The sequence below is a fragment of the Dama dama genome, chromosome 17 (assembly GCF_033118175.1).
Source record: "Dama dama isolate Ldn47 chromosome 17, ASM3311817v1, whole genome shotgun sequence".
Taxonomy (NCBI): domain Eukaryota; kingdom Metazoa; phylum Chordata; class Mammalia; order Artiodactyla; family Cervidae; genus Dama; species Dama dama.
Window position 1 is genome coordinate 10,157,206 of NC_083697.1, and position 20,149 is coordinate 10,177,354.

The 20,149-nt window shown below is 42.2% G+C and overlaps 1 protein-coding gene and 1 non-coding gene across 2 annotated transcripts in view; both read left to right on the top strand.

Moving 5' to 3' along the window:
• The first annotated feature begins 4,695 nt into the window (after positions 1-4,695).
• NAF1 (nuclear assembly factor 1 ribonucleoprotein) overlaps positions 4,696-20,149 on the top strand; it is a 45,505-nt gene continuing 30,051 nt past the window's right edge. Inside the window, exons 1-2 of the mRNA XM_061164098.1 lie at positions 4,696-5,090; positions 7,895-8,063. Coding sequence (XP_061020081.1) covers positions 4,831-5,090; positions 7,895-8,063 — 429 coding nt within the window. The 5' untranslated portion in view covers positions 4,696-4,830. The remainder of the gene's footprint in view (positions 5,091-7,894; positions 8,064-20,149) is intronic.
• LOC133071947 (small nucleolar RNA SNORA42/SNORA80 family) lies at positions 14,111-14,243 on the top strand. The gene has a single exon (XR_009696570.1). It is a non-coding gene; the product is annotated as a small nucleolar RNA SNORA42/SNORA80 family (small nucleolar RNA).

Sequence of the window (20,149 nt, forward strand, 5' to 3'; positions counted from 1 at the left end):
CTGGGTCCCGGGGACCCCCAGCTCAGGGCCATTCTGCAGGCAACAGTGGGGGACGCCCCACCTCGACACAGAGCTCCCTTCTCATAACTCCTATTGCGACTACGGGTGATGACTCGAGTTCCCAACAGGAGCCTCTGCTTGCCTTTCAATTATGGGGTCTGGCCAATCTGTCCCAAAAGATTCCCCTCTGGCCTGTGTTCTCAAAAATCTCAAACCACTCTCACTCACTGAACTCAAAGCTAACCGCTTAAAGTAACTCTGTACACAGATTTGGCCTCAATACCAATTAGACAATCAAGACCCCTGGCCTGAAGTCGGCACATTTGACTTTAACATTTTCCAAAAGCTCACTGACTTCCTTAAATGGAATGGCAAGTGGTCGGAGATCCCCTATGCCCAAGCCTTTTGGGCCCTTGGGAGCAGGCCCACCTTATGCCAGGCCTGCTCCACCCATGAGGTCCTTCTATGCACCTTGCCCCCCAAGCAAAAGGGCTCTTCTTCCTCAACTAACCGCAGACCGTAACCTTCCGCACACCCAGAGTTCGACCCCACCCTACCCGCCACCCTGCCGCCCCTCTCCTTCCCCTTCATCCAACTCACCTACTGGCACCGAAACCTCTCCTGACTCCCCCTCAGCCCCGCTACCCCATCTCCCCGACTCCCCCCCCCCTTCCTTCCCCACCTGCCACATGGTCACGTACCCAGCACATGTTTCCCCTGAGAGAGGTGGCAGGACCAGAGGGCCCCACCCGAGTCCATGTGCCATTTTCATTGTCAGATATGAGCCCCTCTTTAATCCCTCCTCGCTGGCCAATCCTCTTCACCAGCTCACCCAGAGCCTCCTCCGAGTGCCAACTCTCCACCTGCCAGATCACACCAGACCATCCTTTCTCTTTGCACATTCCAAACAAAGACAGGCCCTGGGGCTTCTATGTCAGCAGGCTGGAGACACCTGGGCTCCCATAGCCTATCTATCAAAACAGCTGGACATGGTGACCAAGGCGTGGCCTCCCTGCATACAGGCCATGGCTGCTATCACAGCCCTCGTACCCGAAGCAAATAAACTCTCTAGACATGCCCCTTTAACAGTCTGTTCTCCACACACCTTCCGAGACTTGCTGTCACATCTGGCTTTCCTCTCCCTTCCCCCTTCCAGGGTACAGGTCCTACATGCCTTTCTCCTAGACCCTCAGCTCTCATTCTCCACTTGTTCTCCTCTTAACCCTGCCAGCTTATTACCCATGTCCTCTACAACAGACTCCCTCTTACATAGCTGCAGCCTAACAGTAGGTCTTACCCAAAACCCCTGTCAAACATGTCAACGTACTAACCCTTGAGGTACATCTGGATTGGACTAAACTTTTACCAATTGTTCTCCTCAGAATACGGGCTTTGCCCAGAAAGCCCCTGGGGCTGAGCCCCTTTGAGGTGATGTATGGAAGGCCCATGCTCCCTCCTGGACTCCCCCCTGAACCTCCTCCCATACCAAGCTTCCTACACTCCCCTCTGCTGGCGCAACTTCGCAATGCCCTCTGGAAATATGTCAACCACAATCTGCCTGCCCCTGACCCCCAAGCCTCCCTGCCCCCTTTACAAATTGGGGACATGGTCTATCTGTCTGATAATCCCCAGGGTGACCTAACCCCAAAGTGGCAGGGACCATTCAAAGTCATCCTCCTTACCCTAACTGCAGCTAAACTCGAAAAGATCACCTCCTGGGTACACCTCTCTCGTCTAAAACGGGTCCCCTCCAATCCTGCGCTGCCCTCCTTAAATGACACCTATCAGGTCTCCCTCACAGGACCCACCTCCTTAAAATTCACCTGGCGACAACCCCTGTCAACCATCGGAGAGGACACTGAATGACCTGGACTCTCTTCAACCTACAACTGTTCCTGACCCAACTACTACAAGACCTCTGGACCAGCGCCCCAACAGGAACCTCCTTCAAAGACCTGACTACACTGGTGTCTCAACTGTGGCTCCAGGGAACCTTCTACAACCTGACTCCAGACGAAATTGATTTCTTTACTTTCATTCTCTACATCATTCTACATCCTAATGAGCACTGTTCCTCCTCAGATTCAAACAACCACCAACTTGGGGCCTTCTGCCTCTCGCCCTGACTGGCCTCTGCCTGTCTCTCTAACTATAACTGCACTGTTAATCTTAATCCTTGCTATAGGCCTAGTAACTGTCTCCCCTCAAGACTGGCCGCCTATCCTTCATCTTTCTGTGGGTATCGCCTACGTTGCTAGCTGTGTTCTGCTCCTAGGGTGCTATTTCCTCTGTAGTGCCTAACCAACAGCCCTATGACTCCTCTGCTCCTTACCCTTGCCATACTCCCCAGCCTTCTGGCCACTCCCTGCCCCTGCTCAGACATTTATTTCTACGTACATTCCTCATGTTATAATACAGCTCCAAAACCATGCACCATGAACCTCGGGGGCGGGAAGTCCAAATCCCTACTCACTGTCAAAGTACAAAAGAGAGGGAGTTTCGTGAGTACCTGCCATAAGCCAAACGGAAGAAACATATGTTTCTATCCCATTACCCACTGGGGGTACTCAGACGGGGGTGGGGTACTAGATCAAAATCGGGAAAAGAAACAAGTCATAAAGAACATAATTTCCTGGATACAGGCGATCTCTGAGCCTTATAAACGCCTAGACCTCCTTTCCCAATTACAGCCTTTCCTAAAACCTCCCTCTGGCAACCAACACCTTACCCACCTTCTCAACTCTTCCTTCCAATTCTTCCAGTACACACAACACACATCCCAGTGTTGGATATGCATGTCACTGTCTCCCTCACCACACATAGCAATTCCCGTACCCTCAACCTAGCTGTCACAGGGCAACTATACCTCCCCTTCCCAACAGAAAGCTACACAACTCATTGGGCCAGTCTCTGACAATGTCCTACTCTCAGCCTCTTCAAACCTAACCTGTATTAACTACTCTAGTCCCAACTACACTGGTCTTACAAACTCCACTCCCTCCTTCTGTTCTACTTGGGTTCTCTGGAACAGCACAAATAATTGCACCAATCCAGGAATCTTCATTCTCTGTGGGACCTATGCATATTCATGCCTCCCCTTAAACCCCCCTGGACCCTGCATCTTAGTCTTCCTGACCCCAGGCCTAACATTCCTCAAAGAGGAAGAGATATAACAAATAGTTTATCCCCAAGGGGAACTTTCCCACAGAAAAAGACAAGCTGTCATAGCACCCCTCCTGATTGGGACTGGCATAGCAGCAGCCCTAGGCACCGGGATTGGAGGCATCTCGACCTCTGCCCATTTCTACCACAAGCTGTCCCAAGAACTTAATAAAGACATGGAGAGGTAGTAGAGTCCTTTGTTTCAATCCAAAACAAATTAACTCATTAGATTCCATGGCCCTAAAAAATAGGCGAACCCTGGACCTTCTCACTGCAGAAAAGGGAGGGACCTGCCTTTTCCTAGGAGAGGACTGCTGCTATTTTGCTAATGAAACGGGCATAGTCCAGGGCCAGTCAAAGAACTTAGAAACAGAATTGAACGCCGCAGGAAAGAGTTACAAAACCTTTACACTCCCCAAAACCTGTTCCAACAGATACTCCCTTGGTTGCTCCCTTTCCTGGGACCATTGGTACTTACCATTCTATTCCTCTTATTTGGGCCCTGTCTCTTTAATCTCTTTCAAAGGTTTCTCCAAGAACGGAATCGGGCCATCTCTCGAGATCAGGTCAAGACCATTCTTCTTCTCGAGAGCCCCACCTCAAGCTCAGAAAAAATAGACCATGAACCCTAGGACGATCCTCCATTCCAGACTCAAAACTGTCGCCCCTATCTAGCAGGAAGTAGCCAGAGAGATACGGCGACCTTTTCCCCTTTTTTTAAAAATGATTTCAGGGTCTGGAATGAAGGAGTCTTTTGGGCCTAGAAAAGAGAACAACAGTCTCAAAGGCCCCTTGCTGAATCATCTAGCTTCGGAGAAAACAAAGCATAACTTTAGCTCCATCCTGATGCTCCAGGCCAGTTGCATCTATCTGGGACTTATCACCCCCTGTCCAGAAACCTACCACCTCCTACACCTGCCCAGAAGACTTATCACCCCCTGCCCAACTACAAGTGTCATCTCAACAAAAGAATACTCAAAATATCCCGCCTGATTGACGTTTCCCTTATCGCTTCCACAAACCTCCCTATAAGTATGAAGCCTCCCTGATCTCTTTCGGCGCTCAGCCTGATCATTAGGCTGATTGTTGCCACTCCTTGCCTGAATAAAGGTAACCTACTTCTGTTGAGGTCGTCTTTCCTTTTCTGCCTTGCCGGAACTATGCCTTACAGTCATTGTGTTTGTGGCCTATCCACGGCTGTAACTCCATTTAACTTTAATAAAGTTTCCTGTAAGTGTTGGTTCAAGGCTTCGTGACTCAAGTTTCCAATGTGCAGGGCCTCGCCCCATCAGGCGTCTCCCAGTTCTGCCGTCTCCTTCCCATCTCATCCTCCGTCTAACTCCCTCAGACCTGGCAGCAGGAAAGTCTGTCTATCAGGCCTCTCAGAGTGAGCGGCGTTTCCCAGGACGCAGGGAAACCAGCGGCTTTAGGACCGCGCGGTTCCGCGTGCAAAGGCCTTCGGACCGCCCGGCTTCCAGGGATCGCCGGTGCGTCCCGTTACGTCACACGCTGCCCGGAAGTGCCGCTGCGTCTGCTGTGGGGGCGCGTCTCTGGACGGCTCCGCGTGTGGTTACCGGAGCAGCGCGTGAAGCGGGCCTGTGCTTCCTTTCCGGAGCCGCTGTCGGCCAGGTGGTGCCTCTCCCGGCGCGAGCGTCCTAAGTTTGCGCCATGGAGGTGGTGGAGGCCGCCGCCGCTCAGCTGCAGACACTGAAATTCGGTGGCGCCGGCGTCGGAATTGGCCAAGGTCTGGCCGCGCCGGCTCCGGACCCCGCTCCGGTCGCAGCGCCGCCGGCGGACGAGGGGACCCCGGAGTCTGCGGGCGAACAGTCGCCTCAGCTCCTGCCGCCGTCGCTCCCGGGGCCGCCTCCGGAAGGGAGCGGCCTGGAGACGTCTGACTCGGACTCCGACTCAGATTCGGACTCGGACAGGTCGTGCCCACGGTGGCCGGGCGCGCGGGGCGGCTCTGGTAGCGGGAGGCCTGGGCCGAGGAGGCAGGAGGGCCCGGGAGCCGGGCGCGTCCCTCGCTGCCCCTGCGGTGCCCCTGGGAGGGAGCGTGGCCGTCGGGGCCCTTCCTCTGAGGCTGGGGGTCCGAGAGTCCTCTGTGGACAGTTTGTCGTTTTCAGTTAGAATGTAGAAAACCTGAGACTGGGGGCTTATTCCCGTGACCACTCGACGTGGTGTGTCCTTGGGGTTATAATTTAAAGTTTGTGGCAAATCTTTTTCTCAAGTTTCTCTGGTTGAACCAGATAAATGGAGCATCAGATAAAGGATTTTCTCTTTTCAGATTGACTCCTGGCAGTTTTGTTAGTTTGTAGAATTTCTCTGGTGATGAATTTTTCATTAAATTAGGGGAAAGTGATTCAACTATTACTACCTGCTTTGCATAGCTTTTTTGAGGCTTTTCCCGCCCTACCTCCTGTCTTTTATATAGGAAAGTTCTGTGGTGGGAGGCGAGTTCACTGAACCAGGCTGAACCTTGCCTACAAGTGTTTGAGTGTATTTTATGCCATGCTGTGTCGGTGAACAATATAGACACGATCCTTGCCTTACATTCTGGTGAGAGGGACGAAAAATGAAGTTTTTTTAAAAAAAAAAAAAAGTGAGTTGAAAATTACAAGGAAGGAACAAGCGAAGCACTTGTAGTAGCAGAACCCAACCAGGTAGGACCCTCTGGCCATGTTAGTTTTAATTCTAACTGCTAGAGAAATTTGAAGAATTTTAAGCAGATGATTTACATACTCAAGTTAGCATTTTAATGTTTTACTCCGTGGAGAAGGAACTGAACTGTGCTCAAGAGTGAAAGCGGAGTGGTTGGCTTGGTGTGAAAGCAATGGGAAAGATGGTGTGTTAGTCCACCGTGTGACGGTGTTTGGATTGAATATTTTGAAACTTCCCGGATTTGGATCGCTAATAGATGTGGTAGTGGCCTACGAAGAGGGGCATCAACTGGGTGGATGGCGGGGCTGTTTACTGAGATGGGGAGAAACCTTTCTGGGATGGGGGCTGTAAACCAATAGGAATGCTAAATTTAGAGAGTTAATTTGAGATTTCACTGTCAACAAATTGGAGATGTCAGGGAAGCAGTAGAAGGACAGTTCTGGTGTGGAAATGTAAATTTGAACATCAGATTACAGGTAAAACTTACTTTAACCTTTTTTTTTTTTTAATTCGTATTTTTAAATTTGTTTACTTTTAATTGAAGGACAATTGCTTTACAATGTTGTGTTGGCTGGTTTCTGCCGTGCATTGACATGAATCAGTCCTAGGTAGACATTTGTCCCCTCCTTCTTGAACCTCCCTCCCACCTCCCACCCTATCCCACCCTCTGTACATCAAACTTTTTATTGTGGACATTTTCAAACTCAGAGTAATATAATGAATGTACACATAGCCATCACCAAGTTTGACAGTTTCCATTATTTCCTAGCTTTATTTCGTTATTTTTGGCTGTTGTGCAGGCATGGATTTCCTCTAGTTAGGCGAGGTTGGGGGGCGCTGCTCTTGATTGTGGTAGGTGGGCTTCTCATTGTGGTGGCCTCCTGTGGAGTGTGCAAGCTAAGCAGTGGTGGTCCACTGAGCTTACTTGCTCCACAGCATGTGGGATCCTCCTGGGCAGGGGACTGAACTCATGTCCCTTCATTGGCAGGTGGGTTCCCAATCACCGGGGCACCAGGGAAGTCCCCTTAACTTTGTTTTACCTGACATTTCTAACTTTTTCTTTTAACTTGATAGTTTTAAAACAAGTCTCAGACAGCATGCCATCTTCCCTGTAAATTCTTTACTGTGCATTTCTGATAAAATACTTTTTACATAACAACCATGCTGTAGTAGAGTGAACCCTAATCCCTTAATGTCAGCTAATAGCACTCTGTATTTAGATTTTTCTAGTGGAATAGGAGTCATGTTTACCAGTTTCATCACTGACTGAGCATGCAATACTTTGATACAGTTCCAAGGTTTCTACCTCTAGTGAGGATTCAGGACTAAACAATTAAATGCAATAGAAACTGAAAGAGAAACAGAACTAGTAGGGAGAATGCACTGTTTTTAACTTGTGAGTGTGTAGGTCATTAATTCGGCAGTTGTTATTAAGAGTTTAGGGGTGGAGCTTAGGGATATCAAGACTGAAGATTTAGCAGTTATCTGCACATCGGCAATGATTGAGCTCTTTGGAGGTCATACTTGGAAAGAGTACCGGAGAGAAGAGAACATGAGTATGGGACTTGTAGAAACAGCACATAACAGGAGCCGAAGAGGGTACCAGCAAACAATCCAAGCTAAGAGGATAGTTTTTTGCTCTGAGAATTGTTGTGGAAATCAAGGGCTAAAGGGGTTTTCAAAGAGTGGAGTGTTTAGCATGGATGGTAACTTGGAAAAGTTTCCAAATTGAAGACTGAGAAGAAAGTCTCTTTGCTTTGATCTGATCCTTGGTAACTAATAAGACAGGTGCCTGACCCAGGATTCTTTTCGGTCAGTGATTTGTCACATGCCTCAGATTGATGGATGACATAAGAGCAGTTGTAAAAAGAGGGTTTGGGTTAGAGCAGGGGTTTTGTGATCAGTGGATTAGAGTGCTTTCCAAACACCATAGTCAATTTCAAAATGCTAGCTTTTGAATTATACCAGCAACCATAAACATCTAGTAAAGCAGATATTTTCTAGTTGAATAATCATGTTTTAATACCATTGTAATAATGCTTTTGTATTGTTTTCACCTTTTTCTTCTCTATAGTGAAACAGATACTGATAGTTCAAGCTCCTCCTCTTCCTCATCATCGTCCTCATCGTCTTCCTCTCATATGTCCCTTCCTCCAGTTCTATCAGATGGAGAAGATGACTTACTAGTTGAGAAGGAAAATAAGAATTTTCCTCTTAAAACAAAAGATGAGTTACTTCTTAATGTAAGTACTTAGATTTGTTACTAAACTTAATTTATATGTTCTAACATATTTTATGATACTGGTATGATCTCATTTGGCCTATATCTGCTCCATGAATTTGAAGACCACTCTCAACTTTTACTGGTCTTACTTTTGCCATGCCTTGACTTAATCTTAAGTGAAAGAAAGGATTGATTGTGAATAATTTCTCAGGTTACTTCTAATGCTAACATTTGATAATGTGCTAGGCATCTAGTTTAACTTGCTGCCTTTCGTTCTGACCTTCCCCAACGATTGTAAAGATGTACCATTCTTTTTTTGGGAAGGGGTCCAAAACTCAGAGAAACTTTAGTTCAGTAGCAGTTGAAACTATTTTTTTAATCGATTGCATTTGGAGAAATAGAAAGTAAAATTAGGTCAGTTGCACTTTTGAGGATTTCTGTTTACTGGAAGATTTTGGAGTGTTTTTATTATTACAGTTGGAGAAAACTTGTTTATTGTGGATTATTATTTATTGGCATTTGAATGCATGGTTATTTCCTCTTAGACTCTATGCTGTTCCTAGGAGGTTAATGATAGTCTGGTTGAAGCCTTATGATATAAGAGGAAAGTCTTTTCAGAATTTCACAGTATGGGCTGTATTGCCATATGTTTATTCTTTCCACTCCCACATGTAATTTTAGTTACTATTAATGTTTTAAGAAATTTAATGGTCCCTAATTATAGTTATAAAACACTTAAACCGGTGAAGTAGTAAAGCAAGATTTGAGAGAAATTTTTAAAGCCTAGGAGACATTCAGGAAGCTTTTCATGACCATACTGGATTGATATTATTTCCTTTTTCTTTACTCGTAATAAGAAATTTTCTATCTCAATATGCCTGTGTATTGAGAACCCTGGAATTTGTGTGCGAATTCATCAGTGGTTTATGTTTCCATACTGCAGACCTTAATCCCAGTGGTTTTCTTACACAGAGGCTCTCCCAACTTGTGATTATTTTCTGAAGTTATTGGCAGATTTGTTTGGTCTTATCCCTGTATCTTAATCACTTTTCTACTTAAATCTTAGAATATAAGAATCAACAAATAAAGGATCATAGTATTTTGGTGTGTACATGTGTTTTGTTTTCTTATTTATCCTACTAGATCTGAAATTCTTCCTTGGGAATTCATTGAAATTTAATGCAAAATCTTAGTCAATTTATTTAGGTATTTTTCTGGATAGAGTTGCCCATATTTTCATCAGAAAGTCAAAAAGAGTCTGTGTCTGCATTTTTGAGGACTGGTTCATAGCTGATCTTTGTGGCTCATGTAGTGCCCAGCAGAGTGCTTTTCAGATACCAAACTGTTAGTCAAGAGTAATATGTGACTTGTGGAATGGGTGAGTTGAGTGGGCATCTGACATTCACTCACGTTTAAACCATTACAACACACCTGCCGTGTGCCAGGTGCTGGAAGCAAGACCCATCTGGTTTCTACTCTAAATACACCTCCTGGAGAGGCAGACAGTAAATGACGGAGAGAAGTGCTGGAAGTGCTGTTGAATTGTGTGAATGTATGCTTAGCTCATATCAAAAGTCCTCTTTTGCTGGGAAAATATGTTAGTTTTTAAAACTTGAAATAGTGAGAGGGTCTCTTCCTTTTTGTGCTAGTTCTGAAGGATCTTTGGGAAGGCTGGAAGGGGCAATTGTAGTCTTTTTTTTTTTTTTTTTAATTTTGGATTCTTAACTAGCTCCTCACATTATTTTATATTCTTATGATTAGAAAGCAAATGTACTAGAAGTTCCTACTCCTACATATGGTACTGGAGATATGTAGAGTTCCCTGGTCTGCCGTAAATCTTTAGGGCTTTAGAAGTGTGTATGAGGACTCCTTCGGGACTTGTGCTCTCAAGTTCAAGGGAAGAGAATGACTTGGCCCTGAATCTCAAGAATGGTGTGGCTACAAGTTCTCATTGTCTTTAGGATCTGCTGTGCTGTTCAGGAGATGTTTCTTCAGTTGGCTGGCCGCTTGGCCTCTGTCGTGGACAGAACTTGGATTGGTTTACTGGGGGCCTGGTTCATGGGTCTGAACAAATAATTGAAGCTAGTGAGATGGGTATTCTGATTGCCTGGACATGAGTTGCACGGTCACTCCGATACTCTCGAGTGGAAAGTGTGTAGGAAAGTGCGCTTGAGAGAAAGCGTATGGGTGAGTGTGAGGGTGGGAGTGTGTGAGATAAGTGACAGAAAGGGAGTGTGAAAGTGTGTGAATTTTGAAGAGCATAGGTAGTATCAACCCCATACAAACCACAAGGGATGAGTTCTCTATCACAGAAGGGGAGGCTTAGAACATGGCAGCTGTTGTTCAGTCAGTAATAGTATTTATCTTCTGTGGAGGGAAAGAGGGAAATACGTGGAAGCAGTGATTCACATATGACATAGATTGGACTCTTGGAGCTGCAACAGAAACCAGATTAGGAGAAGGGGGATTTGCTGGAAACTTCCTTGGCTGGGAAAGCCATTGGGAACCAAGGTAGCTATTGAAGATGGCTGTGCTGTTTCTTGTATGTGCTGCTTGGCATTCTCATAGCTCTGTCATTTTATTTTCTGACTGACTTCTGTTTGCCTGTAGATGCAATCATTTTACCTCTAGCTTGCACTTGTATTTCTTATTCCTGGCTCTGTAGAACATTTGATATGTTCTACTTTCACCTTCTCCATCAACTGGCTATTTATGCCATATTCTTTTCTAGGACGTTTGAGACAGTCCTATTACTTAGCTTTGAATTTGTCATCTTTCAGATGACAGTTCTTGCTTCCCGGGAAGTGTCCCCTCCTTTGCTACATAAAGTAGTTCTAGCTGGTATTGAGTGTGCCTTTGTTCACGTCTGCTGGTGTGTATCTTCTCAGGCAGCAGGGCTGTGCAGTGGAACTGTTTGCTGTGTGTAGTCTACTAATTTCGTAATGAAATTCTGAGGAAGACCAGTGAAATATTCTGTGTTGTCTTTGCAAAAAGATGTACATAAATTCAAATGGGTCAAACATTTAGTACCAGTTTCAGAGTTTGTGACGCATCTATGAGATCTTTAGAACAAAGACTAGTTTTACTGGTTTTATGGCCTAACTCTTCATAAAGTTTCTCATATTCTGGACTGTTTTCCATTGTTGAGGCATTTGTTGTTCAGATGCCAAGTCACATCCCACACTTTGTGACCCCTTGGACTGTAGCACGCTAGGATTACTTGTCCTTCTCTATCTCCTAAAGTTTGCTCAAATTCATGTCCGTTGAGTTGGTGATGCTATCTAACCATCTTATCTTCTCTTGCCCACTTCTCCTCCTGCCCTCAGTCTTTCCCAGCATAAGGGTCTTTTCCAGTGAGTCAGCTCTTTGCATCAGGTGGCCAAAGTATTGGAGCTTCAGCTTCAGCATCAGTCTTTCCAATGAATATTCAGGGTTGATTTTCTTTAGGATTCACTGGTTTCATCTCCTTGGAATCTTAAGAGACTTTGAAGTGTCTTCTCCAGCACCACAGTTCGAAAGCATCAAATAATTCTTCGCCACTCAGCTTCCTTATGGTCCAACTCTCACATCCATACATGACTGCTGGAAAAACCATAGCTTTGACTATATGGACCTTTGTCAGTGAAGTGATGTCTCTGCTTTTGAATATGCTGTGGAGGTTCCTCATAGCTTTTCTTCCAAGGAACAAGCGTCTTTTAATTTCATGGCTGCACTCACCATTTGCAGTGATTTTGAAGCCCCCTAAAATAAAAGTTGTCATTGTTTCCAGTTTTTCCCTTTTTATTTGCCATGAAATGCCATGATCTTTGTTTTTTGAATACTGAGATATAAGCCAGCTTTTTCACTCCTTTTTCATTCATCAAGAGGCTCTTTAGCTCCTCTTTGCTTTTTGCTGTTAAAGTGATATCATCTGCATATCTGAGGTTGTTGATATTTCTCCAGGCAGTCTTGATTCCAGCTTGTGATTCATCCAGTCCGATATTTCACATCATGTACTCTGCATATAATTTAAATAAGTAGGGTGACAGCATATAGCCTTGACATACTGCCTTCCCAATTTTGAACCAGTCTGTTGTTCCATGTTTGGTTCTAACTGTTGCTTCTTGATCTGCATACAGGTTTCTCAGGAGACAAGTATGGTGGTCTGGTGTTCCTATCTCTTTTAAGAATTTTCCAGTTTGTTGTGACCCACACAGTCCAAGGCTTTAGCATAGTCAGTGAAGCAGAAATAGATGTTTTTCTGATATTCCCTTGCTTTTTCCATGATCCAAGGAATGTTGGCAATCTGGTCTTTGATTCCTCTGCCTTTTCTAAATCCAAGTTGTACCCCTGAAAGTTCTCAAGTACTGTAGAAGCCTAGCTTGAAGGATTTTGAGCATTAGCTTGCTGGCATGTGAAATGAGCACTATTGTATGTTACTTTGAATGTTCTTTGGCATTGCCTTTCTTTGAAATTGGAATGGAAACTGACCATTTCCAGTCCTGGGGTCACTGCTAAGTTTTCCAAATTTGCTGACATACTGAGTGCAGCACTTTAATGGCATCATCTTTTAGGATTTTAAATAGCTCAGTTGGGATTCCATAACCTCCACTAGCTTTGTAGTAATGCTTCCTCAGGCCTACTTGACTTCATATTCCAAGTGTCTGGCTCTAGGTGATTGACCACACCATCGTGGTTATCCAGGTCATTAAAACCTTTTTGTATAGTTCTTCTATGTATTCTTGCCACCTCTTCTTAATATCTTCTGCTTCTCTTAGGTCCGTACTGTTTTTGTCCTTTATTGTGCCCATGTTTGCATGAAATGTTCTCTTGGTATCTCCAGATTTCTTGAAGAGATCACTAGTCTTTCCCATTCTGTTGTTTTCCTCTTTCTTTTCATTGTTCATTTAAGAAGGCTGTCTTATCTCTCCTTACTGTGCTCTGGAACTCTGCATTCAGTGGGGTATATTTTTCCTCATCTCACATCTCTTCTTTTCTCAGCTGTTTGTAAGTCCTCCTCAGACAACCATTTTGCTTTTTTGCATTTCTTTATCTTGAGGATGATCTTGGTCACCACCTCCTGTACAATATTATGAACCTGGTTTGTCCCTAATTCTCCAGGAGCTCTGTCTACCAGATCTGATCCCTTGAATCTATTTGTCCCCTTCACGGTATAATGATAAGGGATTTGATGATTTAGATCATACCTGAATGGTTTAGTGGTTTTCCCTACTTTCTTCAATTTAAGCCTGAATTTTGTGATAAAGAGGTCACGATCTGAGCCACACTGAGCCCCAGGTCTTGTTTTGCTGACTGTATAGAGCTTATCCATCTTCAGCTGTGAAGAGTGTAATCAGTCTCATTTCAGTATTGACCATGTAATGATGGCCATGTGTAGAGTTGTCTTTTGTGTTGTTGGAAGCGAGTATTTGCTATGACCAGTGTGTTCTCTTGGCAAAACTCTGTTAGCTTTCGTTTAGGCGGGCTGAGCTTAATTTTTACCTCTTTAGTCTGTTTGTTAAGCAGGAATGTTGCCTTCCTGGATCTAGCTTTTTAAAGCTTTTCCATTGTTGGACAGTTAGATCCTGATGATCTACCTACTAACTATTGTAGATTTATATTTGTAAGTATGTAGGAACTAAAGTGAAGTGACGTCAAGATTGTCCTTTTAGAGTTGAATAGAGTTGCAACGGTCCTTTGGGATGACAAGATGTTGTTATAACCTGATTTTAAATAAGTTGAGAGAAAGAGGAGAAAAGAGGGACTGGTCAGCCATAGACACATTAGAAAGGAGGGTAGTTGTAATTCTCTCTTTTCTTAGTGTAGGAATGCAGTATAGGACTTAAAGTTAACCAAGGGGAATCATTCTTTTAAAACAAACACTTCAAAAGCAGAGAAGGTTTATATATAATCTATACAATAAATGTAAAGCAGCACACATATTACAGTTTTAGAACTACAGTTAAACCACATAGGGTTTATGAAGTGTTTCAGTGAATTGGAAAATTAGATTCTTTTTGAAGAATATTCTCTCAGTTCTCAGTTGAGAATGCCAGTTTTGGGAGAACTTTAAAAACTGAGGAAAATGCATGGGTTTGGATTTATGGCAGGCTCATCCCCCTGGGCCTCTCATAGTGTCCCATGCCAGAGCAAACTCGGCCCCGAACCATTGCCTGGCCTCTGCCAGTAGGCTGCAGGCACTGAAGCGGGTTGCACAGTGGAAAAAAAGAGAGAAAAAAAAAAAGGAAAAAAAGAAAAGAAAAAAAAAAAACTGGGGAAAGTGGAACAAAGCTATCTAACCACTTTCTTTCAAATAAATTAGATGTCATTAAGGTTTAGAATCATAAGAATATTTATAGGATTGTGACATTTCTAAGTCTTAATCAGAAGTTAATTATATAAATTAGTGCCTGTTGTTTTCTATTCTGAAAACCTGAAGTTATATAATATTTAAAAATTATGATTGCAGTGTTTATGGGGATAAAACATGAATAATAACTGCAGTAGAGATAATGTGTATTTATGTGTGTAATATAGCATGAACAAGAAAAACATTAAGTACTTGTAGGTAACTCTTGGTAAATTTACTTTCATAATTTAGAGACTGCCTATATTATACATATACAGAGTATACAGTAGGCAATATAATTATGCAGTATAATTAGGTTGGCAGTTTGTGTAGTTGTAGTTAGGGTGAGTACAGTTTTTCTCATTGTGACAGTGAAGACCCATATCATGAAACTTCCTAATGTGAGGATCTGGAAATACCTAGGCCACCTGAAGTGATCAGAAGTTTCAGTGGTTTATTTCAGTTTTTTTTTTTTTTAACTTCTCACAATCTTGAAGTTGTATTGCACCTTGTTCTACTCTTAATATCATTGATTGACTGTGGTGTTTTCAGGGCCTAACTTGATTTATAAGTATCGTCTTAAATGTATAGACCTTATTTAGCTTCAGCTTTTGTTGAGTCTAGTATATGTGGAATTATCATATCATACCTTAGACTATTGATGACACTTATTAATATTATTCTCAAAATGCCTGATATTTAAATGGCTTATATACTTGAAAGGAGGTAGGTTTTCAGTAATATTTGGTGCTTTTTAAAAACAGTGCTCACGTTTTTTTTAAAATTAAAATTTCATACTTCATTGCACAGTTATTTCAGTAAGCTTCTATGAAGCACAAATGATCCTGGATAAATACTGATTTATTCAGTAGAATATCCATATGTGTCTTGCGTATATACATGTATATGATCATTATTACAGAAAAACATTCTATTAGGTTCCCTGACCCCTGTAGATTTAATGAGTGAGTTGTGGCTGTTTTTAGAGGATAAAGACCAATGTCTGTAAAGAAGACTCCAGCTGGAGAGTGAGTGTACACAATTGGCTGAAAGCAGAATAGCACCAGAGAGCTGACCGCTGATTGACTTGTAAATGGTTCAGATACTGGAAGCTGAAGGATGGAGGGAAAGGGGAGTTAACTTGCGTTGTAGTGGTCGGGAAGGCATCGTGGCTTGACCTGAGATTGAAAGGTGGGTAGGATCTCCATGGGAAGGGACAGGTGAACAGAACAGGAACTTTGCCAGGGAGGACCAAGTCTGCTGCCAGAGTTCCGTTTCCAGTGCCAGTTACGTTTAGGGGCTCAGGGCATGTTTCTTTTTCATTTATCTTCCCTGCAGCTAAAATGTCAGTTCTAAAATGGACACTTTTTAACCCTTGACCACTTCTGAAAAGTTGGTACTAATAATTGTTGGCAGTGATTAGCTTTACAGTTACTTGGTAGTGCTTTTATCTTGGTGGTACATGAAGTCAGTGTCTTAGATTCTGTGAGGTGTGGATTCCTCAGTTGACATAAAAGGTATGTTTAGGGCTATATTCATCATTGAAAGTTTTTTCTTATGGATATGGATTATGGTTTTATTTTATGTTCATGTCAGTCCGCTTTTGAAGGTATTCTTTTGAACTTTGTTTTTTGTGATGGTAATTTTAGAGAAAAATGGGATGAGAACATTGTATTTTATTAAAAAAGAAAAATAGGAAAACCTTCAAAGAAGTGGTACTTTCATTTATTAGGTGAAAATATTTGATGAGCTCGTATGAATCTTAGTGTCATATATGATAGAATTGATGAGGACAAATTAATGACTGTTGGTGATAGTTTAAAAAATAGCTGAACTCTGTGGAATGTTGTAAAAATAATTTCCCTGGAGAAGTTGGTGAATTTGACTAAATATTTTATGTAGTCATAGTTGACACACAGTGTACAGACCTAATCCATTCTTTTTTCCAACGTGTTTTACCAACTATAGGGAAAAAAAAGTTTCCAATCATGTCTCTCAGTACTCCAGGGATTGGATCCTGCTTTCCAACCATATTTGAAAAGTGAAGGCTCCCCTGATAGTATCAGGTGATTGGCTGCCACATGCAAGTCCTCTGTTCTTGGATAACATGAGAAAGTGGTTGGATAGCTTTGTTCCACTTTCCTCAGTTTTTAAAGTTCTCCCCAAACTGGCATCAAATGGGTTAGTTGCCATTTGGAATGTTTGATTTCTTTCTCACTATTTGCTGCCCTTTTTCTGTGTTTGTGAGTGAAAACCCAAATCAAGGTTCTTTAGATGATTTTACCTGAAAAGATCATGAATTACTGATTTTTTTTTTCCCCCTTCCCCAGTGATAAGCCTTCCTAGAGCTAGGGAAGTCAGGGCCATTGTAAGATATTGTTTTTTTTTTTTTTCAGAAGGGCCATTTCTGACCAGTTAGCTCCTTCTGTTTTTGTGATGGAAATCTTAGACACCATTTTTTGACTGGCATGTCTACAGTTTAATTTTTAATAGGATGAATTTTTAATGTTAAATGCTACACGTTTGAATATTTTGTTTAACTGAGCAACCGTGTAGGCCATACAGATTTCCAAGAATCAGAATATAATCATATTCTCATGACAGACAATTGATCTTTCACGGCTACTTGAGATGTGGTTAGGACCTTGCATTTCTTTAATGCCATAGCTGAAGATCATAACATCTGTTCTTCAGAATCAGAGTAACTTTGTTCAAGTCTGTTATGTAATTTCTATATTAATGTTCTGTCTTTTTGATTGCATGCTGTTAAACATTTTTCAAAATCGTACCATTAATCACTTGTATGAATTGTTGAGAACTTTTTTTTGCTTAGTTTCTCACTACTTATAGATAAGAAAACTGACCCCAAAAATGACTTTGCTGATGTAGTGAGTGAGGAAGAGCAGATTCAGAACTGACATCAGATGAAGTCTAGTCAGCTCTGTTTTTCAGTTCCTGCGGAGGCCTTTTTCACAGCACTGGAATTTGATCATCTGAACTTCCCAATTATTTGGTTTTTGAATAATGAGCATAATTTGTAATGATGAAAGATGATTCTGTCATCTAATTTAAGCTTTCCTACATTATTGTAAGAAACCCTCTGCTGCCCTTTAATAAAGCCTTTGACTTGGATATGTAGATGTGCCAGAAGTAGAGGATTGGATTTCATTAGTATGTCGACTTTCAGCATTTTGCTGAATGCTGTGACTTTTTTTGGTGACTCAGTGGTAGAGAATCTGCCTGCCAATGCAGGAGATGTGGCTTCAGTCCCTGGGTCAGAAAAATCCCCCGGAGTGGGAAATGGCAACCCACTCCAGCATTCTTGCCTGGGAAATCCACGGACAGTGGAACCTGGTGGATTAGAGTCCATGGGGTCACAAAGAGTCGGACACAATGTAGCAACTAAGCACACATGAAAGCATAGATATTTATATTTGGCTGCAGATAGTATATATCCAAAATAAGTTGTTAGTTTCTTTTTAATTTTGGAAAATAACAAATAACAATAATGACAAAGATTTATCACACATCTTCATTTCCCAGGTGTTCAGGTTAACATGAAGACCTAATATGATGCATACTGTTACAATGTGGTCTTAAAATTATACTTGTATTAATGGCTAAAAATAGATTGGTCCTCTTATACATGGGTATATATTTAGTAATGGAGGGCTGTTTGGATGCATGAGAGTGTAAAGCAGTGCTGTTCAGCCAGTCCTCTTGCAGTGATGGACATGTCCTATTATATTAACCCTGTCTTCATACCACAGCAACAGAGCACTTGAATGTGGCTAGTGTTTCTGAAGACTGCATTGTAAATTTTATTTAATTAATTAAATTTAAATAATCAATTAATGTCTTGTATTAGATGAGCAGAGTAGGAGTCTTTCCTACTCACTCATTAATCTTTCTATGAGAGTCATAGGTAAACCAGGCTCATGCTTTAATCTTCCTAACTAGCTGTAAAGAGCCTTCTTGCCTTTTGTTTTCATGACACTTGGTTTTGTTTATATGATGAAGGGCCCAGATTTCCCTCATCATCTCTACCTTCAGTTTTTTAGTTTATTGTTGCTATATGTCTTATTTCTGATTCTTTATATACTCTGTGCACTGTCAAGGCACTAGTGTCGTTTACTGTGTATTTTAGTCCCTTTCTTTTGTTTTTTGTCACTGGAGTGTGTTTCTCCTCGTCTCTATCACACGTACACATCCTTTCTCCACTTGTGGAAAACAAAGGTCTTGGTTTTTGTTTGAAGGAGCTTATGAGACTGAGCAGGTGTATTCCTTATCTTACCAGGGCAACTGCTGTGTTACTCGGGGGCCAGGTGTCGCTTGCTGCTGCAAACCCAAGGTGCCTGCGTGTCAGTTCTGTGCGGTGAGGCTTAATTGGAAGCCGCCGTTTTCTACTTTCTTTTTGAGAAGGCTGGGTTCAGATCCTTTTCATTCCTTAAGGATTCTGTTTTGAATTTTAAGAATTGTAGTTTCATTATCTGATTTCTGCTTTGACTGAAAAACTCCAATTTAAAATTTTTGTTTGTTTTTAGCTTGGATTGATGAGCTCAGTAAATCCATTTATTTATTTATTTTTAATTAATTAATTAATTTATTTTACTTTACAACATTGTATTGGTTTTGCCATACATTGACTTGAATCTGCCATGGGTGTACGTAAATATATACTAAACACCTACTTTGTGATAGTCATTGTTCCTACCATAGCAAGAAGCAAGGCAGACCTGGTCCTAGTTTTTGTTGGATTTGTTGTCTAGTTTGGGACATAGACCTTAAGCCGGTGAAAGAATAGTATGTTAGACAGTAATATATTCACAAGAAAGTAAAACCACAGGATAATTTGATAGAGAGTGACTAAGCTTGGTGGTGGTGCAGTTCTTTAGTTTAGTGGTTAGGGAGGTTAAGATAACTTAAGACATCTACATATTGAGACAGGATCTTATACTGATGGTCTGACATTGCAGTCCAAGAAACTTTCCCTTTGAACTTTCTAAAATTATGCCTTCAGTCTTCATGGAAAATCTTTATGGAAAGCACATCCCTTGGATGAAATGTTGAGGGAGTTGGGGAGATTTTTGCCTCCTTTATCCTTTATCCCTTGTTTCCTAGCATGCTTGTTTAAAAAGGACAAATATCTCTTTTCTCTCTTGATTCAGTTTCCAGAATGTCTGCCATTTCCAAAGCAAATATACTGGTTGGCTTAACTAGACTTTCAAAAGCAAATTCCAAAACAGGCTGTTAACCTGGAATAGTAATAGGCCAATTCCATTTATCTCTTAAGTTATATATACTATACATACCTTTTGTGTTTTGCAGAGGGTCTTTTACCATCAAGAAGCAATTGAGTGCCTTCATTGGCCTTCTGTAGGAATCACAGAAAACTCTATACATTCCCATGTTTCAGAGTACTGGGGTCAGTGAGCTGGAATTAGAAGTATGATGTCTGTATTCTGTTTGGTTCTATATGAGATCTGAAGTCCTCCCTATTAGTAGGCAAAACTTGCTGTTTTATTAATACATAGGTTGGAAATGGGGTAGTAACTGGAGTTCAGGGAGCCTGCCAGCCTGTGTTTTGACCACAGGTGTGAGTCCCCACCTCACTGCAAACAGTCTGGCTTTTTTTTTTTACCTTCCCTTGTCTCTCATGCTGGCTGTCTCACAGACATCCTTGGAGCAGAATGTCAGGACTCCATCAGAGCCTGTATAGTTTGACATGCTCAACTTAGATTGATTTATGTGATAATAATCTCAAAAGATGATGAAAA